The following is a 23,356-nucleotide window of genomic DNA, read 5'->3' on the forward strand; positions in this document are numbered from 1 at the left end:
GCGACGACAGCGACGGTGAGGGGCCCGGCGGCGGGGAGGGAGGGGGGGGGGGCGGCGGGCGCGGGCACGCGGGCGGCCGTTTAACGGCGCGGGCGGTCTCGTTGGAGCAGGGCAGCCGCACAAGAGGCGCAGGACGTCGGAGCCGTCCGAGATCGAGGAGAGGCTCGAGTCGCTCATCTGCCGCGTGGGAGAGAAGGTGCGCGCCAGCGGGAACGGGAACGGAGCGTTCCGGCGGCCAAACAACCCCCAGAAACCTCCCCCCGCAAAAAAAAAACAGGGAAAACCATCCTTGTCCTGTGACCTTCCTCAGTTATTACTGCTGCTTTGGAGGTGCTGGGGCTGGCTGCTCTGTGCTCGTGGGTGTCCTTGCTGCCCCCCGAGGAGCTGGAGGGATTAACGAGGCCTGGCTGCTGCCCAGCTCTTGAGCGCGGGCTTGGCTGAGGCCAGCTTAAAAAGAAAAAAAAAGGAGAAAAAAAAAAAGGAAAGAAGGGCTAAGGATGCAAGGAATGCAGCACGTGTGTTCTCTAAGGTAAAGCCGAATGGCGTGAGGGCGTTTCGCTTTGCTTGATGCTGTTGGTGCTGGTATCGGCCCTTCCTGGAGGCCCCTGGCCTTGGTGGGAGGCGTTTCTGCTCCTGGCTTGCAGTTTTAGCCCATTTTAGTGGTCCCTGCTAAAAGGGGACTTAGTGCAGGGGAGCAGTTCTGTGGCACTAGCAGGGCTGGAATTGTTCCTCACAACAGGGCATAAACTACTGCTTCCACCTCACTTTTTTTTTTCTCTTTTTCTTTAGAGCACCTCATCCCTAGAGAGCAACTTGGAGGGACTGGCTGGTGTTTTGGAAGCTGATCTGCCAAACTACAAGAGCAAGATACTAAGAATTCTGTGTACTGTGTATGTATGAAGACTTGGGAATCTGGGATGTGTTTCTTTTTTTTCTGTTGAATGGGAAAGCTGAAGTTCTTAGGATGGTTTAAGTGCCAAGAGCAGCTTTTTAGCTCTGGATTGCTACTGTAGCTTAGGGTTTACCTTGTTCCAAACAAATAAGAAAATAAATGTATTGAATAGTATGTAGAATTAAGTGAAACCTCTTCTTGCTAGAAATCTTACTTGAAGTGTGTGCAAAGCATAAAGTTGGCAGAAATAACCTTGAGTTGTTCCTCAGTTGCAGTGAGGATGGGCAGCGATGCTAGGTAGTAATACCTGAATGAAATGTATAAAGTACCAGAACTACTGGAGGTTAATGCTCATCCACTTTTGTTGTCTGTGCTGTTCTCCTATTGTTCATTCCTTCTCAGTGGCACTGAGTTTCCATAAGTTGCTCCTGTAGCAAGGAAGAAAGTGGAAAGGCTGGATAGAGGCTCTCCCATGGATAAGAGAACTTCTCTAGAGAAGTTTGGGAGCAGAGGTCTAGGTACTGTTTACAGTACCTCCTACCTTTGTATTCCTTTGCTACACTGCATATAAAATCAGTGATTTGGACTCAAGTTAAGCTTAAGCATTTAAGCTTTTGTACCACTGTCATGTAATCTTGTTGCTACTCTGCAGGAAAATGGCTTCTAAAATGACAAAATGGCTTGCTAAATGTAGCTTAAATTCTGGCATTCTTATTACATGTGTATGTATACTTAAATGGACTTGTACATACATGAAATAGACATTTTAAGAATATGGATCTCTTTATTTTCAAATCTATCTATAAACATCTATCCGTAAACATCACACACTTTGGCAGATCATTAAATACTGTAATAGGAAATCCCTGCTCACAGTCAATCTAGACTGAGGTCTTATCCTGTCTTTTGTTTTCAATAATAGCTGCTGTCCAAGTTACGTAAGCTTTGTTGATACAGTGACAAAAGCTCTGCAAGGGTCTTTAAGCATGATTGCCACACTGGTTAGACCACAACTTATGCCTGAATACCCACCAATTAGAAATAACTAGGAAGCAAATATTTCAACTGTCAGCTTCTACTGTGGTTGCAAGTAACACTTGCCTATTTAAACAATTGCAGTTCTAAGAAAAAAAGTATTTGAAATATTGTGAATTGGATAGAAATCAAAGATCAGGATAGCAGTTTTTATTTCAGTATGTGGTGAGTTTAACTTTAATCAAAGAAATTTTAAGGTGTTTGTGAGTTGTCACATGCTAGGTAAACATCTAATGCAATGTTTCTTTCTTTTTCTGTGCTAGTGCACGCCTGTTACCAGAAAAGCTGACTGTTTACACAACACTAGTTGGGTTGCTGAACGCCAGAAACTACAACTTTGGTGGGGAATTTGTAGAAGCCATGATTCGTCAGCTTAAAGAATGTCTGAAAGTCAATATGTATAATGAGGCTGTGTTTTTAGTAAGTGGCATTTCTCACATCTTTCCCACCTATTTCTCATCATTACCCCCACCTTTAACCTGACTTATTGTCCTTTTAACACCTGGAAGAACTGGACACTTTTCTGTCCTGCATTTTTTTTCTGATGTCGACATGCAACGCTCCTAAGATGTGTCAGGAGAATTTGTGTTATGCAAGATGTACTTCCATCCTAAGGGGAGGAAGATGATTGTTGCTAAGCTGGCTTCCAACAGCTATTCTGTGTGTGACACATCAACTCACAGTAAATAAGAGATGCTACTGCTCCCCCCCCGCCTTCCTTACTTGCATTACAGTCAGATATGAAGGATGAGTGAATGCTGTTCATATTTAATTGTTCAAAGGTGTGTGTTCTTTAAGTTTCTGTGGGGAAGCCCAGTAGAAAATGACTTATTTACATACGCACACCATGTTGGCTTTTTACCCTGTTGAGGTCGGTAGGAATCGAGCTCTCAAAAAAAGGGGTAGGGACAGAGCAAGAACTTTCTAAGCCCCACCGTGTCTTATATGTGCATATATATATATATATATATATATATTTTTTCCTCTCCTCCATTTCCCTCATTTTGTAATTTTAGTGATCTGGAATCATCCAGAGTGAGGAGGAGTTTGACCTTTTCTTCTGTAGTAGAAGCCAATTTACAAGTCGTTAAATGCACACTGGTGTTTCCAACCACCTTTTTTTTTTTTTTTTTTTTTTTTTTTTTTTTTTTGATATCTTTTCCTTTTGTTATTGCTGTATGGAAACAAGTTTGAGTGGCTATANATATTGCTGTATGGAAACAAGTTTGAGTGGCTATAAAGAACAGCGTTTTTAGTGCTTATGTTACTTGTTTCCGAGGACTGATGGAGCAATGTGTACAATATGCAGTGTTTCTGACTTCATATTATTGCATGCTATTTTTACTGATGGTTTGTTTTAGCAGGTGGAACAATATTTATTTGTTCTTGTGCAGCCAGTTATGCAAATACTCAAAAGTTAACCTTTTTTTCTTTCTAAGGTTCGTTTTCTATCTGATCTTGTGAATTGTCATGTAATAGCTGCACCTTCGATGGTAGCTATGTTCGAGAACTTCGTGAGTGTGACACAGGAGGAAGATGTACCCCAAGTAAGGAAAAGATTTGTAACTTCATCTGCTGCTGTTTTCAGAGTCGTGGTTTTTTTATTTATACTTAGAACAGGGAGAACTTAAGATATAATTGATAAAAAGGAATTGTCATGTGCAGGTTCCTTAGTGTGAGCAGAAGGAACTTGTGGCAGTTACAAAATGTGTACATGGTACATACTGTAGGAAAGTGTGGTCCTCTGTAGAGAGGTAGCTGAAGTGAATTAATTTTGCCTATTTTTTGGAAGTGCGTAAGGGTTTTTTTTTTTTGCCTACATTGTTGCATATATTTTAAGTTAAATGTAGGATTTTAAAGCAGGACGATATTTTTCATTGTAATCAATCCAGCAAGCATACCATAAAATATATGATTTGACTTAGTTTCATGTTTTGGCTTCTTTAAGAGGACTGAAGTCATTTTAATGCCATTGTAAGTTGTATGAACTTCCGCTGACTGTCATAGGCCTATCTAGGAGGAGTCAATCAGTAAATAATTCTGTTGATGCATGAGAACTGGGTTCAACCACAGAAGCATTTACAGAGAATTGTCCCTGCAGCTTGGCGGCAATAGCTTTGAATGCCTTGAACATTTGAGAAAGACAGTTTTGAAACAGCCTGCCTTTAAACTGCTGTTTCTCACAAGAATGTGTCAAATTTATTGTGAGTGAAAATGTTAAACTGTTCTGTATAAATGTCAAATAGAGATGCAAAAATAAGTAAGTTAAATTCCTCATTCTTACCATGAATGACTTTTCTCTTGAGAGGAATAGTCTGATAGCACAACACTTTACTGGCTTATAGTAAAAGGGAGACTGAAATTGCAAGTATTTTTGATTTTTTTTCTTTTCTATTGCCATTATTAATGAGTGAAACACATCAATTGAGCCAAGAGCTGTAATAATAGATCTTTAACTAGTTTTATCTATGCAGTGTTTTACTTGGTGACCTATGGTTATATTTCCATGTGTCGTGTGCTCAGAATATGTCTTCTGAAATGCACTTCAGTGTTTCCAAAGCCATCTTCCTATGTGTGTGTAGGAGCTTTCACCAGCAGGTACCTTAATTGCAAGAATTGATTGCTGCTTTGGCTGAAGCAGTTTTTATAAGACTCACCTAACATACTGGTTTTGCTAGTATTCAATTCAAACAAATTAAAATGAGATTTTTTAAAATATTTTGGATTTTAAATATTTTGGAGCTTCCTTGTATACTTAGATTTCATTATTTCTTTCCTATAGGTGCGATGTGACTGGTATATGTTTGCGTTTCTGTCATCTTTACCTTGGGTTGGGAAAGAATTATATGAGAAAAAGGATGCTGAAATGGATCGCCTGTTATCTCAAACTGAAAGCTATCTAAAGTAAGTTACAATATGTAAAAATGTATTGCCAGCTATACAAGCATAGATTATTGCTCTGATTATTGCTCATTTTGCAAATGAACTAAAAGTTTTAAATATGAATTTATTTTAATATGAAATTTATTTTAATATGGAAAAGATGTAGAGATGTTGGAATTTTAAAAAGTTTAATTCTCTCTATAGCATTGATGTACGTCAAATCTTATTTATGCTGAAGGACCTGCAGTTGTAACTGTGCTCTGCATAGTGATTGATTTATCCGAGTGTATTGCAGTATGCCTCCTTTCTGCCTAGGTATTTAAAATTAACACTACTATCGAGATGGCAATAGTTATATTTTAAATGTTTACAAATCTGTTGTTCAGGTGTTATAGAATTCAACTGAAAAGATGAAGTAGTAGTAAAACTTTATTAGGAAAACATTGCTATCCTAGTCAGCCTTTTGAATATTGGATTTTCTCTCCTGTGTAAACAGACGCCGCCAGAAAATTCATGTGCCCATGTTGCAAGTTTGGACTGCTGATAAACCTCATCCACAAGAGGAAGTGAGTGGGTTTTAGTTTGCACTCTACCCCAAAAAAATTTTTCTTTTTTTTTATTGTTATGTTTTTATTTCTTGCTAAAGTGGCCTATTGCAGAACGGTTAAAATAGAAGGTGTTTTTTAAAATGTTAATATTTGTACATTATATCCTGTCTGTTGTTATTGCTGGTGGATTGTAGGTAAGGAGATCTGTTCTAAGTCTTGGACCTAAGTTAGAGGTTGTATTGGGTGGGTAGGAAAGGGGTGAATTTCTTTTTTTTTCTTCTCCTCCCTGACAACTCCTCTGAAGGAATGTTACAAATGAGGAATTGTTACAAAATGGTTTATTTTTTCGGGAAGTGCAGCAGCAGGGCTTCATGTTAAAATGACCTTTCTTGGAAGCAGGTTGTAAATTCTTACCCCTCCATGTTTTTCCTCTGCAAGGAAAAAAAGCATGAATGTGTTTTTTTGTTGTTGTTGTTTTGGTTTTTTTCCTCTTTATATAGTGGCTGGGCTTTTTTTCGGTTCTAAAGCGTTGAAACAAATACATACAAAATTACTCATGATTTATTGAGCAATGGTATTCCACAATTACAGCAAGCGTAGTGGAAGGAAGAGGTAATTTTTAAAAAGGGCAAATTCCTTCCTAAAACAACCGTACCTGATACTTCTCTTTCCTCCCTGAAGTTATTCTGAGGATGAACTTAGTTGGAAAATATGAGAAAATTTAAACTAATTGTCACAATTTGGAGAAAAAGACTGTCTAGTTATGACTGGACTTCTCAGCATGAATGTTCTGCCTGACCATATTTACCCATTTATTTCACTAGGGAAGAGAGACTGTGGTACCAGGAATGCCATGAGTATGACTGTTCTCTTCAGATGTGCTTGTTAAGTAGCTTTGTCCACATCTTGTAATGTCTAGTAACTTCATTAAAGGCAAAACACTTGAATGCAAAGGCGTTTCTTGAACCAATTATAACTTTAAACTCACATTCTGTAAGGCCACAGATTGGGGCTTTCTTTGTGCCCTCTCCCTCCACTGAGTTTTTGGATAATTTTTAAAAAGGGCATAGAAAGCAATTAAGCAAGAGAACCTATTGCCAGTTGTACAGGCAACTCTGCCATCACTAGGAAAATGCTGGAACTAACAATTTTGTTGAAAACCATGAAACTCATGGCTAAAAGTATTTAATATTCAGTATTATCAAATATGCAGTAGTTGATAGCTTGGGTTGCTTTGGGAATAGCATACCAATCCTATGGAATATCTCTTTGGCTATAATATTGATATTATACATCTCTTAATATCACCAGTCAACACTGACTGAAGTTCACTGCAGTCACTCTGGTCTTATTGATGGATTCAGAAGATAACAGTCTGCTTGGATTGCTGGGCTGCATTTCAGTGTTTAAAACTTCGATTGCAGTTAAACTTTACTAACATTGTGATCTGTGGGACTAGGAGCAACTGTGGTGATTATAGAGTTCTCAAATTATTTCTTGCTGTACAGAATCAGTAGATGATCTATAACAAGCAGTTTAAACCCCCTCTTTTTTTCTTCTCTGAGTAATATACAGTTTATATACAGAAACACATCTTTGATCATTGAAGGAATTTCAAGACTTGTTACAAGGATGAGTGTATCTGATGTTTCTTGTCTTTTTTTTTCCTTTCAGTATTTAGACTGCCTTTGGTCTCAGATCCAGAAGTTGAAGAAAGACCGTTGGCAAGAGCGACACATTCTGAGGCCCTACTTGGCTTTTGATAGCATTCTTTGTGAAGCATTGCAACACAACCTGCCTCCGTTCACTCCTCCACCTCACACGGAGGATTCAGTGTACCCAATGCCAAGGGTTATTTTTAGGATGTTTGACTACACGGATGATCCTGAGGTATGTGATTGTTGTGGGAGGGAGCTGGTTTTACAGCCGTGGCAATATTGGCCAAAATATGATGTCCCTTCTCTCATAATGAATAGTGACTTCAAGATCCATCAGTCTTAGGTGACTAGATGATCTGGGTAATTAAGCCTTGCAACCCTGGATTTCAGGAGCGCCAACTTTGGTCTCTTCAGAGACCTGCTTGGAAGAATCCCATGTGCTAGGGTCCTAGAAAGAAGGGAACCCAAGAGAGCTGGTGAGTTTTCAATCAGCACTTCCTCCACGCTCAGCAACAGGGCATCTCTATGAGTAAAAGTCAGGCAGAGGGGCAGGATGCCTATGTGGATGAGCAAAGAACTTCTGGCAAAACTCAAACAGAAGAAGGCAGTATACAGAATGTGGAAGAAAGGACCAAGATCCCTTTGGAGAAATACAGGAATGTTGTCAGGGAATGCAGGATGCAACAAGGAAAGCTAAGACACACTTAGAATTAAATCTGGTAAGGGATGTTAAAAATAACAAGAAGAGCTTCTGCAAGTATATCAATGGCAAAAGGAAGATTAGGGGAAACATGGGTCCACTGGTGAACAAGATGGGTGCCCTGTTTGTGAAAAACACAGAAAAAGCAGGGTTAGTGAATGCCTTCTGCGCTTCAGTGTTTACCAAGGGCAACAACAAGTTGACCATGAGGCAGCAGTGTGCCCTGGTGGCCAAGAAGGCCAACGGGATCCTGGGGTGCATTAAGAAGAGCGTCTCCAGCAGGTCGAGGGAAGTGATCATCCCCCTCTACTCAGCCCTGGTGAGGCCACATCTGGAGACTGTGTCCAGTTCTGGGCTCCCCAGTACAAGAGGGATGTGGAGCTGCTGGAGAGAGTCCAGCGCAGGGCTACGAGGATGATCAGGGGTCTGGACCATCTGCCCTGTGAGCAAAGGCTGAGAGCTGGGCCTGTTCAGCCTGGAGAAGAGGAGGCTGAGGGGGGACCTGATCAGCGTGTATAAACACCTCAAGGGAGGCAGTGAGGAGGAGGGGGCAGCCTCTTTTCAGTGGTGGCCAGTGACAGGACTGGAGGAAATGGCCACAAATTTTACCAAAACTTTTTTCTTTTGGTCATATTGCTTTGGGAGCAGATAGGAGGAATATGGAAACCATGTGTAGGATATAAGAGGTGGATACTCCATGAACTTACAATTGTGTTCTTATTTTGTTGCTTTGCTTTTTTGTATTGATTCCAATGTTAATTTTAGTTTTGAACACAGATCCACAGATGTGATGTGTCTGTGGAACTCTGCAGCGGGTCTCTCAGTCCTAAGCAGTATGTGGTAGCTGAGAGATCAGTGTGTTTGTGTGGAAGTCGGACTAGCTTCCACCTGTAAATACACATAGGGTGGATGTTAACCTTATTACCGGCATAATCTTCCATAAATTTATTTTATTTATTACTTTACCAGGGCCCTGTCATGCCTGGCAGTCACTCCGTTGAACGATTTGTAATAGAGGAGAACCTTCACTGCATCATCAAATCCCACTGGAAAGAGAGAAAGACTTGGTAAGGGAATCCTTAGCGCTATGGGTTCTAGCACCGCTTACACTACTGCAGTTTCTACTGCATCCAGGGGAGCAGGGGTTCCTTGGGAAGATAATTCCAGGATAATAAAGAACATATGGCCAAAAAAAAAAAAAGAAAAATCCAGACACACGTGCCTGTTTGCATGCAGCACTGCAGATATTGTGTTTGTATTATATTTCCTGGAATTTTCAAACCGTTGATGTTTGTGGTCACAGACAGCCATGAACTGATTCTGTCTATAGCTGGCTCTGCACTGGAGTTCATAAACCTGCTTTTGCTTTTTCTATTTTTGCATTCTTTTCAGGGTTGCATTGCAGAAATGAGCTAGCTCTGGGGAGCTATTGCAGGCCAAATAAATTTTATTAGCTTGAATTTAGCAGTGCTAGGAAGTAGTCTAGCTGCAGTTCTTTGTTTCTGCCTGAGTAATATCTGATGTAGGTAACTCGTAACCTGGGTGATTTGCTGCTGATATCTGCAACCTACTTTGTGCTTCCAAGTAAGAGCTACCAGACTTGGTACACTATGCAAAAAATGGTCAGAAGAATGTTTTGATGGTAATGTGGTGCAGGTTTTTGGGTGCACCATTTTGATTCAGCAGAAGTTAGAAATTCAGGGCCGTGGAAGTCACTGAAATGTATGGGCTTTTTTTCTTCTGTTTCTTTTTAATTCTCTGAGGAAAATAAGACTAGAGGAAGATTTAAGACATACCACAGAGCCAGAACTAAAATCAGAAAAGTGATTATTTCCTATATAATAATGATAGATGATAAAGAGCTGGTTAATAGTTGAAGCAGTTGTAGCTTGAAGATTTCTGATGTAGTCCATTAATAGTTGAGAATGACTTGAAAGCCAATCTGACTTGAAGATAAATCTGTTTTTTTCTCTCCATATACCAAACTTTTTTTCAGATATTAGTCAACATACGCCAACATACAGATCAATATTAAAAAATGCATTTTACTTCTCATTGTGTCTTTTAAGGGCTGCATTAAATAAAGATAAAATATGACCTTCCAATCCATGGTTTAGACAATATTGCTATGATCTAGTGTTGTTTCTTTTGTAAGCTTCTGTGAAGCAACGTGCAGTTTTTGGAAGAGCAGTTGATTTGTGTACTGTATAAGGTAAACTTGTGCATGGAGTTAAGCATTTCCTGTAACTCTGCCTGATATTATACTTTATTAAGGATATTTTTAAAATGAATGCATTTTATTTTGCAGTGCTGCACAGCTGTTAAGCTATCCAGGAAATAACAAGATTCCTTTGAATTACCATATAGTAGAGGTATGTGTTTTATAGGTAATATCTTTTGTAGCTCCTTTATTTTCTAAATAGCACATCTAAATTAACAGCATGATAAAGCCATTAAGTTTTCTTTCACTTGGGAGACTTTTGCTTTTCCGTTAAAGAAGAGGCAATAAATGAGCAGATTCCATACTGTTGAGTGTTTGCTGCCTTTTGGGTTAAATTCCCACCTCACTCACACACTATCTCCCTGAAAAAAAAAAAAAAAAAAACAACAAAACAGTGTTGCACCTAGAATCTTTGGTCGATTAAGTAAAATCCCTTAATGTATTAATATGGAAGGTTATGGTGTTATATCAAGCTTTTCTTGCAATTTTAAATATGCTGCTTTTCCTAATGTACAAGGCAATCTGAGACAGCTGCTTTTTTTTTTTTTTTTTTTTTTTGAATAAGCAGATAACTAGTAAGGGAAGGGATGTTGGGAAATAGACACATGTGAAAATGCAGAATATTCCATTTAAGTATCAGGAAAAAAAAAATCATTACTTAGAGTGATGAGAAAGTTTGTGGAGTCTCCATTCTTTGACATACTCAAATCCTGACTGGATATGGCCTTGGGCAACCTACTTTTTTGACACTACTTTCAGTGCAAAAGGTTGGACTATGCAGTCTCCAGAAGTTCTTTGCTACCTCATCTGCTCTGATTCTCCTGTGTGTTAATATTTTAAATCACTTAGAGTTGTCATGTTGTAATGGCATTGAAAAGCACTTCCAGTAGAGTAGCAGTGCTCCCTCCTCGGGAAAAGTCCATACTGCAGTATTTTAAATAAGCATAATGTTAAATTGAATTTAGTATTATTAGTATTAAATGAGGAGAAGAGGAATGTAGTTTTTTCTTACACAGTTCTGTGTTTCTGGATACAGAAAGTGAAACTTCATTCATCCATCACAAATTGTATGTTTTTTAAAGATTTTTAAAGACATGTAGTAATGTCAACTTGTCATATAACACTTTACAGATAAGTGACCAAGTGGGAGTTTCAGGGGTTATTACAGCTATCTCAGGTAGAATGCTTACTTTGATAAAGATGGAGTTGAAAAATTTTTGTTTTACCAAAATAACAAAGAGGCTGAATGCCGTAAAGCATTTTTTTGATTGTTTTGTCCCTTCTCTTGTGCTGTGAATTCAGAAGGGAAATCTTAGAACATACCTTTCACCTCAAAGCATTTCTGGCTGTAAGTCCTCAGATGTGTGAATGACTGCGTGGCTGTGTACTTTATGCTTCATTGTACATTAACCTCAACAAATATGATTCATGTTTAAATATGTTATTTTTAGGCCTTACATTTTCTAGTTATGCAGAAATTCACAAATAACAAGGGTTTCCATAGATAATTTGTACAGCAAACATTTCTTCCAGTGATTTTTATTTGACTAAAATTGTTAGCTTCCTTTTTTCTCTTTAAGTATTTAGAATTATTTTAGAATATTAAGTATATTACTTGCTCTTGACTGTTTTATTAAAAAAAATACAGTGGTTTTAAAGGTTAGTATGGATTTTGCAGATTTAATTCAGTCTGTTAAATACTGTCCACTTCTAAGGTTTGGCAATCAAGTCATGTTGCTTTCAGCAGCTGTTTACCTTCATCTGTGAAGTATTTCTTGCTTGGCTGAAAAGAACAATAGAATTAATTTAGTATGATAAACAAAGGAATGCCTTATTTAAATTTAGGAATGTAACAGTAAGGCAGAAGTAATTATAAATCTTCCCAAATATATTTGTTTCTGAGATTCCCCAGTGCTACATCTCTGTGTTTGTCAGGCCAAGCACAGAATGCTCCATAATGTCCAAGTTTATGTACAGCACTCCAATATTTGTCCCCTCTCTTACAGTAAGATAGGCATGTATGTAGGTGTCATTGATGACTGTGAACACAGAATGGCCAGAGAGCACCACTGGGCGATTAGAGGTGTGTAATTCTGGTGCTGTGTATAGAGTTGATATGTTAATATTAAAATATGAGAGCAGTTAAGTTGGCTTGTACTGTGCACTATTGGCACTGTCTCTGAAAGTTTCTGTGTTATTCCCAGAGCATGTATTTGACTGGATAAAATGAGCCTTTTCTGGTATGTAGTTGCTTAAGTTTGATTTCCCCTTTTATTTCTCTGACTCTCAGGGTTGTACAGGCCAAGTCTGATAGTTTTCTGATATGCTGCCTTCCTGTCTTACAGGTTATATTTGCAGAATTGTTTCAACTTCCATCTCCACCACATATTGAGGTCATGTACACAACACTCCTCATAGAATTATGCAAACTTCAGCCTGGCTCCTTACCACAAGTTGTATCCTTTTCTTCCATTGAAGAGTGTCTTAAAAGTGGAGTATTTGGTATTATTTTTGTTTTGTTCCTTGAAATACGGAGTAGCAGTAAATACTGTCAATAACATATTTTACAAGTGAAGTTTAGCTCATCTGCTGTAATGCTCATGTGAAGGGAGCATAGCCCACTAACCACAAGTCAAGTCTTCCTCAGCCTCCTGGAAGTAGAACTGATATTTATTCTCATTTTTCCCATTTTAGTAAGTCCCATTTTAGCCCATAGATAAAATACCAGCTCTGCTGCCTATCCATGTTCCCTGTCTAGATCTGGACAATGCATGGCATGACTGCAGAGCTTAAAACTTCAGAAGGATGTGGTCGACTTGAGGGATCTTCTGTGATCATTACTGAGTGCAGGTACCTGCTCTTTTACAGTGTGAAATGTAGTAGGTGATTTAAAGTAACTTGCCTGAGTTCACACCCAAAAATGCTGAAGCAGGAAGAATAACTCCCTGCTGATTCTGAGTATTACATTGTCACTATTTTGTTGCACTTCAGATAATCACTTCAGATCAGTCTGGAGACTCTGACAATGGAGAGTTGTTAACAGCTGCTCTTCACTGTTAATTTAGTTCCCAAATCTTTGCTCTGCTTCAGAGTATCACCCAGTGCTTGTAAGTCACTTAATCTCAGCAAGCAGATCTTGGTCTAGCCTCTGAGCAGTTAGTGCTAAGTATTAACAGGGAAATCATGACAAGGGACCAGAGGTTGACTGGTGCTTTGCATAAGGCTGGTATAGATTTACATTTCCAAGCGTTAAGTGAATTTGTTAGAAGTATCAAGAGCAGCTTGGTGAAGCTAGAAGGGTTTGACTGCAGAGGTGTCCTCTGTTAAGGAGACTGATACCTGTTCGTGTTAGTTCGGCTTTCATTAACAGGTGATGGGGTTTCCTGCATCCCATTCAGGCAACAAAAACACTCTTATTGTACAAATAAAAGGGGTTTGGATTAGGAGATGGATGATGCTTATTGCCTGGTCCTCTCTGTCCTCTTCCTCCACACCTTGCCTATAGGTTTGATGTAATTTATCTGATTTTAGGCTGTCATTAGAAAGAAACAGTGGTCAAATTCTCCCTTCACATTTGAAAGGAGTGACATCTGCCTTATAACGTTGTGTTAACCTTAATACAAAAAAACTTTCAGCTTGCACAAGCCACAGAAATGCTCTACATGCGTTTGGATACAATGAATACTACATGTGTTGACAGGTAAGTACATATTTTGAAAGTAAGAAAGAATGTTCTTAACTTTTGCTGTGTATTGGTTCATCTCTGAAAGGACTCATCCGAAATCCTCGCTGTGGTTCTCTACAAGATCTCTTTGGAGCTTTGGGCTTGAGTCTTCTAAAGAGGCTTTCATACTTGTTTGTCCTTCTCAGCAAAACCTCCTGAGGGTTAAAAGCCTGACCATTAAACACCACAGTTAAGATCTATGAAAACTTTCTGACACTGAAACCCTCTTCTCTTTTTTCCTACTCTGCTTTCTAACTATCTTGGAAGCAGTTTGGAAATGGACTTACACAACATGTGCCACCTAGAGGAGGAGAGAGATGGTGACTTCTTTTTTGGGGAGCCATTTGAGTGAAATGTACATTATGTAGGAGAACTAGCAGTTAACAGGCAAAAACATGGAAAGCCTGATATTAGATCTATATTTTATTTTATATTCATATAGTTTTTCATATTCATATCCATTTTATATTCATAGTAGGTTTATATTTTAAGACAGGAGGAGATACTTTGTGTCTACAGAGGCTAGTTTCAGCCTCTGTATCCATCAGTACAGATGGCTCTTTATTGCTGTGATGGTTTCAGAGTGAAGAAATTAGACTTTGACAAGTAGAAACCATTTATAAGAAAACTTAATTGTAAAGTTTTCCTGCACTTCTGGTTTTTAATGGAGTTTTTTTCTTTTGATAAAGGTTTATTAACTGGTTTTCTCACCACTTGAGTAACTTTCAGTTTCGCTGGAGCTGGGAAGACTGGTAAGTCTCCTTCTCATTTAGAATAGTTACTGTAAAAGTTTTAAACTGACAAATTTGTTCATTAAATATCACAGCAGAGCAAACCTGTTGATTGCTTTCCCCTAATTCTATGGAGATCTCTCTCATAATCTGTTTATCACCATTCTGTGGCAAATTATCTTCGTGTCTTTTTAGTCACTGTTATATCACTAGGTAACTTTGTGATAAGTCTCAGTCTAGTACAAAAGTTCCCTAAAAAGAGAAAGTAGAAACTGATTTCTTGTTGATTCATCCTGTTTTCTTCTGTTAAAAATTTCCCAGGCAACTCCCCAACTTAGCTTTAATGAATTGCCTTGATTCTTCCTTTGGTTCCTATATTCATTGTGTAATGTTGCTCTGTGTTCCAACCCAAAACTTTCATTGTAAGTTATCCTTGTGACCTTATGAACTGCTGCTGCTTCCTTACTGCCACCTGCAAAATCCCTGCATCCTTAGTCCCAGCAAACCTGGCCTTGCCATCAATTCTTATGCCAAATACTGAACTCGTATCTCCAGATTCTTGGACTCCCTTGGTGTATAACCAGAGCTTTCCCAAAGTTTTGCATTCCAGGGATGATGCTGAATGCTTATATCCATCCTGTATGTATGTCTCCACATGGAAAGGAAGGTCACCTGGGATTATGTCCTTCTATAGTCACAGCTCCTTCAGTCTGCTGCCCCACTTCTCCTTGTAGACAGGAGTCAGCACTGTTGGTGATGCATCACCGCAGCTTTTGCTCACGTTCCTTGCGTTTTTCATTTCTAGTCCTACGTGCTTTCCTGTTATCCTGACATGCATTCATGTTGGCCAACCAGATAGCAATCTGTAGTCGGCTGTTTTTTCCTTTCCCTGGACACCCTTTGGTGGGAATCCTTTGTAGTCTGTCTTCCAAGCTGACATTTTTTACAAAGCTTGTAAATGTAACTGTATTTGAGACTTTTCTTTATCTGAAGTGCTTTTCAAATCATGTAGAAGCTCAAAAACTAGTGTGAGGGAGGAATAAACTGTGGAATTGCACAAAATTTGTTTTCCCGAAGAAAGGGAGAACAGACTAACCACAATAGCACAAGCATGGTGCTTTTTAATTTTGATGGGAAGGAGAGCTACTCAGAAATACATTGCATAAAGATGTGTTTTCAAGAGTGCTAATGGCCAGTAAGGAAATAGTGGTAAACTGCCTCATTATCTTAAAAATGCCTACACTGTAAAACAGTCTTAAGTAGTCTAATTATGTGTAGACATTGAACATGTTGTTCCTGCCAGTCCAAGACCAAGGGAGTCTCCTGTTCTCAAAAAGAGAACGTGTCCATTTGCTAAAAGGTGTTGTGTTTTCTCCTTTGATAGGTCAGACTGTCTTACTCAGGACCTTGAAAAGCCTAAACCCAAATTTGTGAGAGAGGTGTTAGAAAAATGCATGCGGTAAGTAAGACTTCTGATATGCTGCTTTCCCACGTACAATTAGCAAAGCTTGATCGTTGCTTCCAGAGACTGTCATATTTTTCTTGATGGCCTTAATTTTTGTTGACTTTAAAGAAAAAAATAAATACAAGAGCATGTGGCCAGGACTGAATTTGGGATTCTTGATGGAGCAATACAGGAGAAGAAAAAAAAGTGTTCAAAAAAAGCCTGTGTAATTCAGCATTCTGCATGAAAAGCCACCTGTTTTTTTCAGCAAATTTGATACTGGAAGCATGAAAACATTATACCACAAAATGAAGGCATTTTACCTGTAGCATTCCTCTTATTTCAGTGAAAATTCTAATATTGAAATTAAGAGTAAAACAAGCTGGAAAATGAAAGCATTTTTCTGCTTTTAATACGGCCCACTGGTTGCCTATGTAGCATCTTAGTCTTTTGCACAGAATGTACTACCAACTGGCCTCTTAATCTTTTTGGGGAGTTAACTTCATTACACTGAGGATGAAACATCAGTGATTTCAAATTTAAGCTATGTTTAGTAAATTTAGTTAGCTCCTACTACCCACAGAAACTATCATTGCAGTGAAGAAAAATCTTGATATTTGTTCTGTGAAAATGAAATACAAGCAATGATTTGAGTTAGCTCTAAAGTTATTCCCATTTTTACTACTGTGAAACTTCCTTTTTCCAGGCTGTCCTACCATCAGCGTATTATAGACATTGTTCCTGCAAGCTTTTCTGTCCTCAGTCCTGCAAATCCCGTGTGCATTTACAAATACGGAGATGAAAGCAATAGTAAGTATTAAAGTTACTGAGAGGTCAAGTTGAAGAAAAATGTGTTTTAGAGACATGGAACACACAAACTGAGTGTAATGCCATTTGTCATCATGAAAAGCAGAAATGAAATAAATATGCTTGATATTTATGTGGGTAAATATGTTCCATTTCAGAAGTAATAAAGCTGAAGTTTGGATCTTCCTACTATATAATCTTGCTTTTTTTAAAAAAATGAAATGAAAACCTACCTACGTGAGGTCAGACTTACTGAGGTGGCTGGGTAGTGGCTCTTCAGCATTTCAGTGCTTGTCAGTTCTAAAATTGGAAATATCATCCATTTTCATTGTTCTGGCAGAGTACTGCATTCAGTCGGCATAATGAAACGCAGGGTGGTCTTGTTTATTGAACTTCATAAAACAGCAAATGGTTTTACCAGTAAACTTGGTTTAATGAAGCATACCGCCAATGAAACGTGAAAGTTGAGGTAGAAAGAGACTTTTTTATTGAGAACAAAGATGGTCTTAATCATAAAACTGTCATCATTAAAGGCAGTGAGAAATATAAGTAAGTACTGTATTTTTAGGAAATTGGATGAAACTGGAGCAGAACTTCAGACAAGTGGTGTGTGTGTGTTTGTTTTGTTTTCTTCAGTTCTTCCAAAAGACACTGCCAAAGGCTTTAAATTTGTGAAAACTAGGAAACCTATTGGGCAGTATTATGGAATAGTGATGTGGGCTGTGATACTGAGAGCAGTTAGCTTTTGGCCATAGCTGGAAGATATATTTGCTATCAGAGAAATAAAATGATATAAAAATTCTCACTGGCATTTTACATTTTTGTCCAAATTGCTTTTGTCTAGGATCTCTCCCTGGATACACTGTAGCCCTCTGTTTGACAATTGCAATTAAAAATAAGGCCAGCAATGATGAAATCTTCAGCATTTTAAAAGATGTGCCTAATCCAAACCAAGATGATGATGATGGTAAGAGTTCAGCTGCTTAGCACTGCAAGACTGTTACTCCTTCAGCATCTGACTAGTCATCCTTTATTGCTGCGGGTGTAGTAGTTTAACTGCTGCGTGCTTTCTCCTTTAGCAGTTTCAGTTTAGCAGTAAATGGAAGGGAACAATGTCACGGCTTGTTTTATACATGTAATATGCAGAAGCAGGCCCATGCTCCTTAGTGGAGGTGAGATTTAGCACTCGGGATGCAGCAAAGATCAACAGAGCACAAAGGAATTTAACATTCTCCTTGCCTAGAGCCCCATTCATGCTGTCAGCCTTGACCCTGAGATCAAGTGCCAGTGCTCTTGAGCTCACGTCAGAGCTCTCCTCTTTTTGATGCAGTCCCATGGCAAATGAGATGCCAACATGCTGGCTTCAGTCTCCTGTAGATGGAGACTCACAAGGGACTCCACTCAAGTTCTTTTTAGCTTTGCAGCTATGGGCAAAGCTTAATTCCTAAAGCCTGTGTCTGCCCATGGGCCAGCAGGAGCTTGAGAAGTGATCTTTTAAAACAATTTGCATAGCTGGGTTTTATTTGCAAGTATTGTTATTCAGGCAGAAGAACAATGGCCCATTTTTTTTGCCTTGGGAACCAGTAACATCTTTTTGATTGTTTCATTCCTGCCTGTCGTCACCAGTAGGCCTACAGCAGTGTCCAGGGGACTTGGCACCATTCACCTCTAGCACTCATATTTGCCTCAGCCCAAGCTCTGCATCCTAATCAGCTTCGCCTCCCCCTGTCCTCACACTCTTCTTTCTTCATGACCTATCCGGCTTCCAGCTTTCTTGGCTGCCACTCCCTACTTCTCTCCATCAGTTAAGTTATGTGAGTATAGTGTGACCGTTTTTGCTGCCTCCTTCAGTGATCTGGAATTCTCTTCCCATATTTTCCCTTTGACAAAATGGCAATACCAAAATCTGCAGCTTTTAGAAAATCTTTAGCAACTCCCTGCCCAGCATGCAAAATCTTGTTTGCTGAAACTTTCTCTCTTATGAAATGAGTTAAAACTGTAAATTCTCTTCGAAAGTTTATCTCATGAGCTCTATTTTAAGTACTTACTGTTTCAACTAAACTTGCAGATGAAGGATTTACCTTCAACCCTCTGAAGATAGAAGTTTTTGTTCAGACTCTGCTTCATCTAGCTGCAAAGTCTTTCAGCCACTCCTTCAGTGCCCTGGCCAAGTAAGTGCAGTACGTGTGTTGTTTGGGGCCTTATGGAACTGTTCAATTCTGAGAGAGAAATATTTGGTGAAAGAACTGAACCAGAATCTTCACACTGTTTTAGGTGCCCCACAATACAACATGGTGGTATGCTTTGAGGGAACTAGCAACACTGTTTACTGAAGTAACAGTAGCGTAAATGCTAGTCTGCATAGGTGAATGAAGTTAACAGAATACATCAAAGCCATGCTGTGTGTATTCAGGCACAGCTTCTGTGTGTTTTAGAAACCTTTCAGGTAAGAACAGATGGACCAGTTGTAGTCATGCTTGTGCATCTGTGCTCTTTAGCTTTGCAAGTATTCTGAGGAATATAGTATATTATGGTTCTTTGTAGATGATACTGCACAACTTTGAGAATATGATGTACTGAAAAAAATTATCGATATCTAGATTACATTTGGGAGTAGGTATTACATCCTTTTAATGACAATTTTTAAACCAAGCAAGTGGGACAGTTTGGCAAATGAATCAGTTTTAAAACACTCAGCAAATGAGTAATTTTAAGGGATAGATGTATCTTCTGACATCAGAATGGCAGGAAAGCTCCCATCTCATACTGCCAATAGGACTCAAGAAGAAAAAAATAGTAGAATCTTTAAAGTAGCAAGCTATAAACTTTTTATCTATCAAAGCAAAATAAAATCTATTTTAAAATGCATTGGAGTATATCTCTCTAAAAAGTGTTTTAACTTCTAATAATGAAGTAAATCTTAAAAGTTATTTCATCTCATTTTGCCAGTATATGCCTGGAAAATACTCCTAAGTTGTCTCAGTATATAGGGGGTGCTCACAGGCGTGTTAATGACTTATTTTTAAGTGCACATAGAGAAACATATAAAGCCATTACAGGAATCTAATTTTGTACCTGAAATTCCAATAGGGGCAGTGTTTGTAACAAGTAATTGATAGTACAAGAGGCAGGGAGCTGCGATACTGTCCCTGCTGTGCACTGACAGTGGCAGCCACAAGATGGGAAAGAGCCGCCTTAGCTCTGTAGTTACATTACACCAAGCTGGGGTGTGAATGGCTAATAGCAGTCAGCATATTTTGCTAAAATAGAAGTTTCATCAGCCTTTCCCTCAGTAAGGGTACATTGGGTAACTCTCTAAAGCTACAGAAATCCACATCGAGAGCAAAGTCTAAGGTTCAAAGGAAAATAAATGCTGCTCCTGCTGTGTATAGATAAACTCTCCAAGCATGACACGGTCTCCTGCTTTTCAAAGTAAGAGGAAAGATAGCTTGGCTTCAGGAAGCAAATTTGCCATTAAGATTTAAGTTGCTTCTGGGAGCTGTCATATCTGTTGTAGCACTTTTAACTCAGGTCAGCTATGGTCTTAACAGACAGTTGTCCAAGAACTGCTGCAGGTAGGCCCAAGATTTCTTTTAGCCATTAGAAACCGTTTGCTTTGCATCTACTGATATTTTTTTTTTTTTGACCTGATCACAACCCCCTTCATTGACTACTTTAATCTCTTAAAAGGTTTCATGAAGTCTTCAAAACACTTGCTGAAAGCGATGAGGGGAAACTCCATGTCCTGAGAGTTGTATATGAGGTTTGGAAAAATCATCCACAGGTAAGAGGGGAAAACACTACATACCTCTCCGGGTTTCAAATCCCCAAAGATCATACAGAGTTTAAAAGTTAAAAAGAAAAGTTGTTTTTTCTACTTTAAAAATATGTTCCCTATACACTGCTCTTATTTGAAGGACAGGTCAGGTTATATTTACTTTAGCATTGCAGTGCATAAAGTGAAGACTGGGCATAATATATATTCTTCATCAGTACAGCCTCTTTTATTTCCCCCTCAAAATTCAGTGTAGAAGCACAGCGGTTGTCATTTTGACTCTTGACTTTGTGCTGTGTTTAGTTTACAAGAGGAAATTCTGCTCAAAATCTGTTTCTGTTCAAAACTGGAATACTAGAGCAGTCTTTTGTATATTCTGAGATGTAAATGTAATACAAAAGCCAGTTGCACTCTTACAGAAGAGGAAAGTTGACTTTTTGTTTTCTTTTTGAGGGGAGCATATTCTTTTTGATTGGTGAAAGCCATTCATTAAAACATGCTGGAATTCTGCTGCTTGGGCAGCATGGCTAGACCTGCAGCCACTTATTGTTCACAACAGATGAGTCTGGTAATACAGTGATTAAATTCACTCTTGAGCCAGAGGAGATAAAGCCCTGAAAGACTGTGAAAGTTGCCTTCCTTGTTAAGCTGTCCTGTTTCTTCACAGTGGTTGTTGCTTCCACCAGCTGCCGTTTTCCCATTAATGGAAGTGAATAAGAGACTTGCACTAGATTTACTTACAGTAATTACTGCTAGTATCTTTTGTGAGGGTGTTTGTGTTTGACAGTGAGCCAGACCTCAAAGCTGCATAAGCCACACTTCCAGATGTGGTCCCCCTGAAAACACTGTGCAGTCGTTGCTTCTGGGCCTAGGGGCCCCATTTTATAGTTTTAGTAAACGGACTTAGTAGCCTAAAGCCGGAACAGATTTTCTGGGTGACTAAAATAGAAATAAAATCTTCTACGGATGTTTATAAAGCAGAATTAAAAGAACAAGAAGTGTTTTGTTTTCTTAATATATAAAACTTCCCAAATATTGACCTTCAAAATGTGATGGTTACAGTCTGACCTACTTCTAGTTTTGTCACTTAACTGGATTAGGAAAAAATACATTACTTGAACCTAATATCCATAAACTCTTCCTCTTTGTTCCTCTGTATCACAGCATGACCAAAATGAGATGGAGTTTCAAATGCAGACTGAACAGTCATATTAGACTTAATGAACATACCAAAATTGTATTAAAAATGTCACATGGTAAATTAAGGAAGGTCTGTTGCTTAATTAGTGGAACTCAGATTTTACATTCACGAGTGCATCCCAGGGCAGCCTTGGGCTTCTGATCAAGCCCTCTATTTTCCTCCTGATCACAATCCGTGATGCACAGAAGAGGTGGTGCATGGACAGCAAGACACCTGCCTGGAATCAGTTTCCATATGGTTACCCATTCTTGGGGGCCTATGATCCACGGTATCTGTGGATGGAAATGTGTCTTCTAAGCTGGCAGAGAGTATCAGCATTATTTTTGCAAGACTCTATTGCCGAATGATGTCTGTTGTGGGGAATGATTTAGCAATAAGAGTCCCTGTTTAGTGAGGTTATGGTGGAGATTTCGTAAAGAGAAATCTTTACACCGAAGTAGGTTGTTTTCCCAAATTGTAGGCCTGCATTGTGTGGAAGATCAGACTGAGTAATCGGAAAGACAAATAGGGTATAGATGCTATCATGGCTTGAAAGATGAGTCCTGAGTCTGCTATGTGATTCGTTCAGTGACTTCAGTTTTCTCCTCCAAAAGGAGCTTTGTTATCCATCCTCATTGGAGAATGGGTGGTTGTCAGTATAAATATATAACATTTGTAGTTGTTTGATATTGTGACAATCAGGTACACGAGTAACTAAGATAAATCCTTTGTTCTGAATAGTTGGGAACTGCTTTAGTCAGTATTTGATCTCTGTATTTGCCTGCTTGGTACTCAGAACCCCCCCAGAGCCCTGGCAAGGCCATTGTGAGTGAGTACCTCCACTGACTGTACAGTGAAGGTTGTCCCAAAATGAAGAGGTCCTGCAGGAGGAGCTGCTTGTCACGCTTGAAGGCTGTTGCAGTGTTAGAGGGGTAGGTCTTCTCTTGTGAATATGCCCTGGTCGGCTTCCCTGATGTCTGGGGCTGACTTCAGTGACGCCTCACTGCAAACTTCAAAGCCTTTATCTTTGAGAGTGGTGGAAGTATATGCGCTACTGAAGAGGGATCCATCACTCACGATGAATGAAGCTGTTCAACAAAGTGTGAAGGTGTGCTTTGTAAAATTAATAGAGCTCTCTTAATCTGAGCAGGTTGAAGCTAAACAAACTAGAAGTCTGCTCTGCTCATTCAGATGCCCATGCAGAATTGCAGTGGAAGATCTTTGCTTGCATCTGAGACTAGAGCATTTACACAGACTGTATGTTACATTTTTATTTTGATGGAAATATCTTTTCTTTCCCAAAATGTAGATGATTGCTGTGCTCGTGGACAAGATGATTCGAACACAAATCGTTGATTGTGCTGCAGTAGCAAACTGGATCTTTTCTTCAGAACTTGCACATGATTTTACTAGGTAATGTGTATGTGAACTTTCTTTTTGTCTATAAATTTAAAGTGGCCAGTATGTGGTTTCTTCTATGAAAGCTAAGCAGGAGAAGAGAAGGGTACAGTTAACCTTTTGTTTCTTCTGCAAAATAGTACTTCGGTGTTTTGCGATCCAAATGGGTTTATGAAATCACAAGGGAATGCAGTGACTCCTGAGCATGGCATTTTCCAGGTAGCCCCTGAGCATGCTGAGGTGGAATGGCACTGGATGCAGTCCTAGACAAGGACTGTAGTCCCTGTTGTGTGACTGCTCCCTTAGGAAAGTCTTGACCTGTCGTTAGGGTACGTACCGTGCATCGCCCTCAATACAGCA

General features: G+C 39.1%; 2 protein-coding genes across 2 annotated transcripts in view; one reads left to right on the top strand and one right to left on the bottom strand.

Moving 5' to 3' along the window:
- Nucleotides 1-177, bottom strand: part of TSTD2 (thiosulfate sulfurtransferase like domain containing 2) — a 13,637-nt gene extending 13,460 nt beyond the window's left edge. Inside the window, exon 1 of the mRNA XM_026041276.1 lies at nt 122-177. Within this exon, the coding sequence (XP_025897061.1) occupies nt 122-177 (56 nt within the window). The remainder of the gene's footprint in view (nt 1-121) is intronic.
- Nucleotides 117-23,356, top strand: part of NCBP1 (nuclear cap binding protein subunit 1) — a 28,065-nt gene continuing 4,825 nt past the window's right edge. The window contains exons 1-18 of the mRNA XM_026041259.1: nt 117-196; nt 790-890; nt 2,191-2,347; nt 3,367-3,474; nt 4,710-4,831; nt 5,307-5,376; nt 7,033-7,248; nt 8,686-8,783; nt 10,025-10,088; nt 12,283-12,393; nt 13,573-13,637; nt 14,351-14,413; nt 15,777-15,851; nt 16,543-16,646; nt 17,488-17,610; nt 18,712-18,814; nt 20,334-20,427; nt 22,908-23,011. Coding sequence (XP_025897044.1) covers nt 2,288-2,347; nt 3,367-3,474; nt 4,710-4,831; nt 5,307-5,376; nt 7,033-7,248; nt 8,686-8,783; nt 10,025-10,088; nt 12,283-12,393; nt 13,573-13,637; nt 14,351-14,413; nt 15,777-15,851; nt 16,543-16,646; nt 17,488-17,610; nt 18,712-18,814; nt 20,334-20,427; nt 22,908-23,011 — 1,580 coding nt within the window. The 5' untranslated portion in view covers nt 117-196; nt 790-890; nt 2,191-2,287. The remainder of the gene's footprint in view (nt 197-789; nt 891-2,190; nt 2,348-3,366; nt 3,475-4,709; nt 4,832-5,306; nt 5,377-7,032; nt 7,249-8,685; nt 8,784-10,024; nt 10,089-12,282; nt 12,394-13,572; nt 13,638-14,350; nt 14,414-15,776; nt 15,852-16,542; nt 16,647-17,487; nt 17,611-18,711; nt 18,815-20,333; nt 20,428-22,907; nt 23,012-23,356) is intronic.

This window comes from Nothoprocta perdicaria, unplaced genomic scaffold, assembly GCF_003342845.1.
Source record: "Nothoprocta perdicaria isolate Ctin4 unplaced genomic scaffold, notPer1 scaffold_280, whole genome shotgun sequence".
In the NCBI taxonomy this organism is placed as follows: domain Eukaryota; kingdom Metazoa; phylum Chordata; class Aves; order Tinamiformes; family Tinamidae; genus Nothoprocta; species Nothoprocta perdicaria.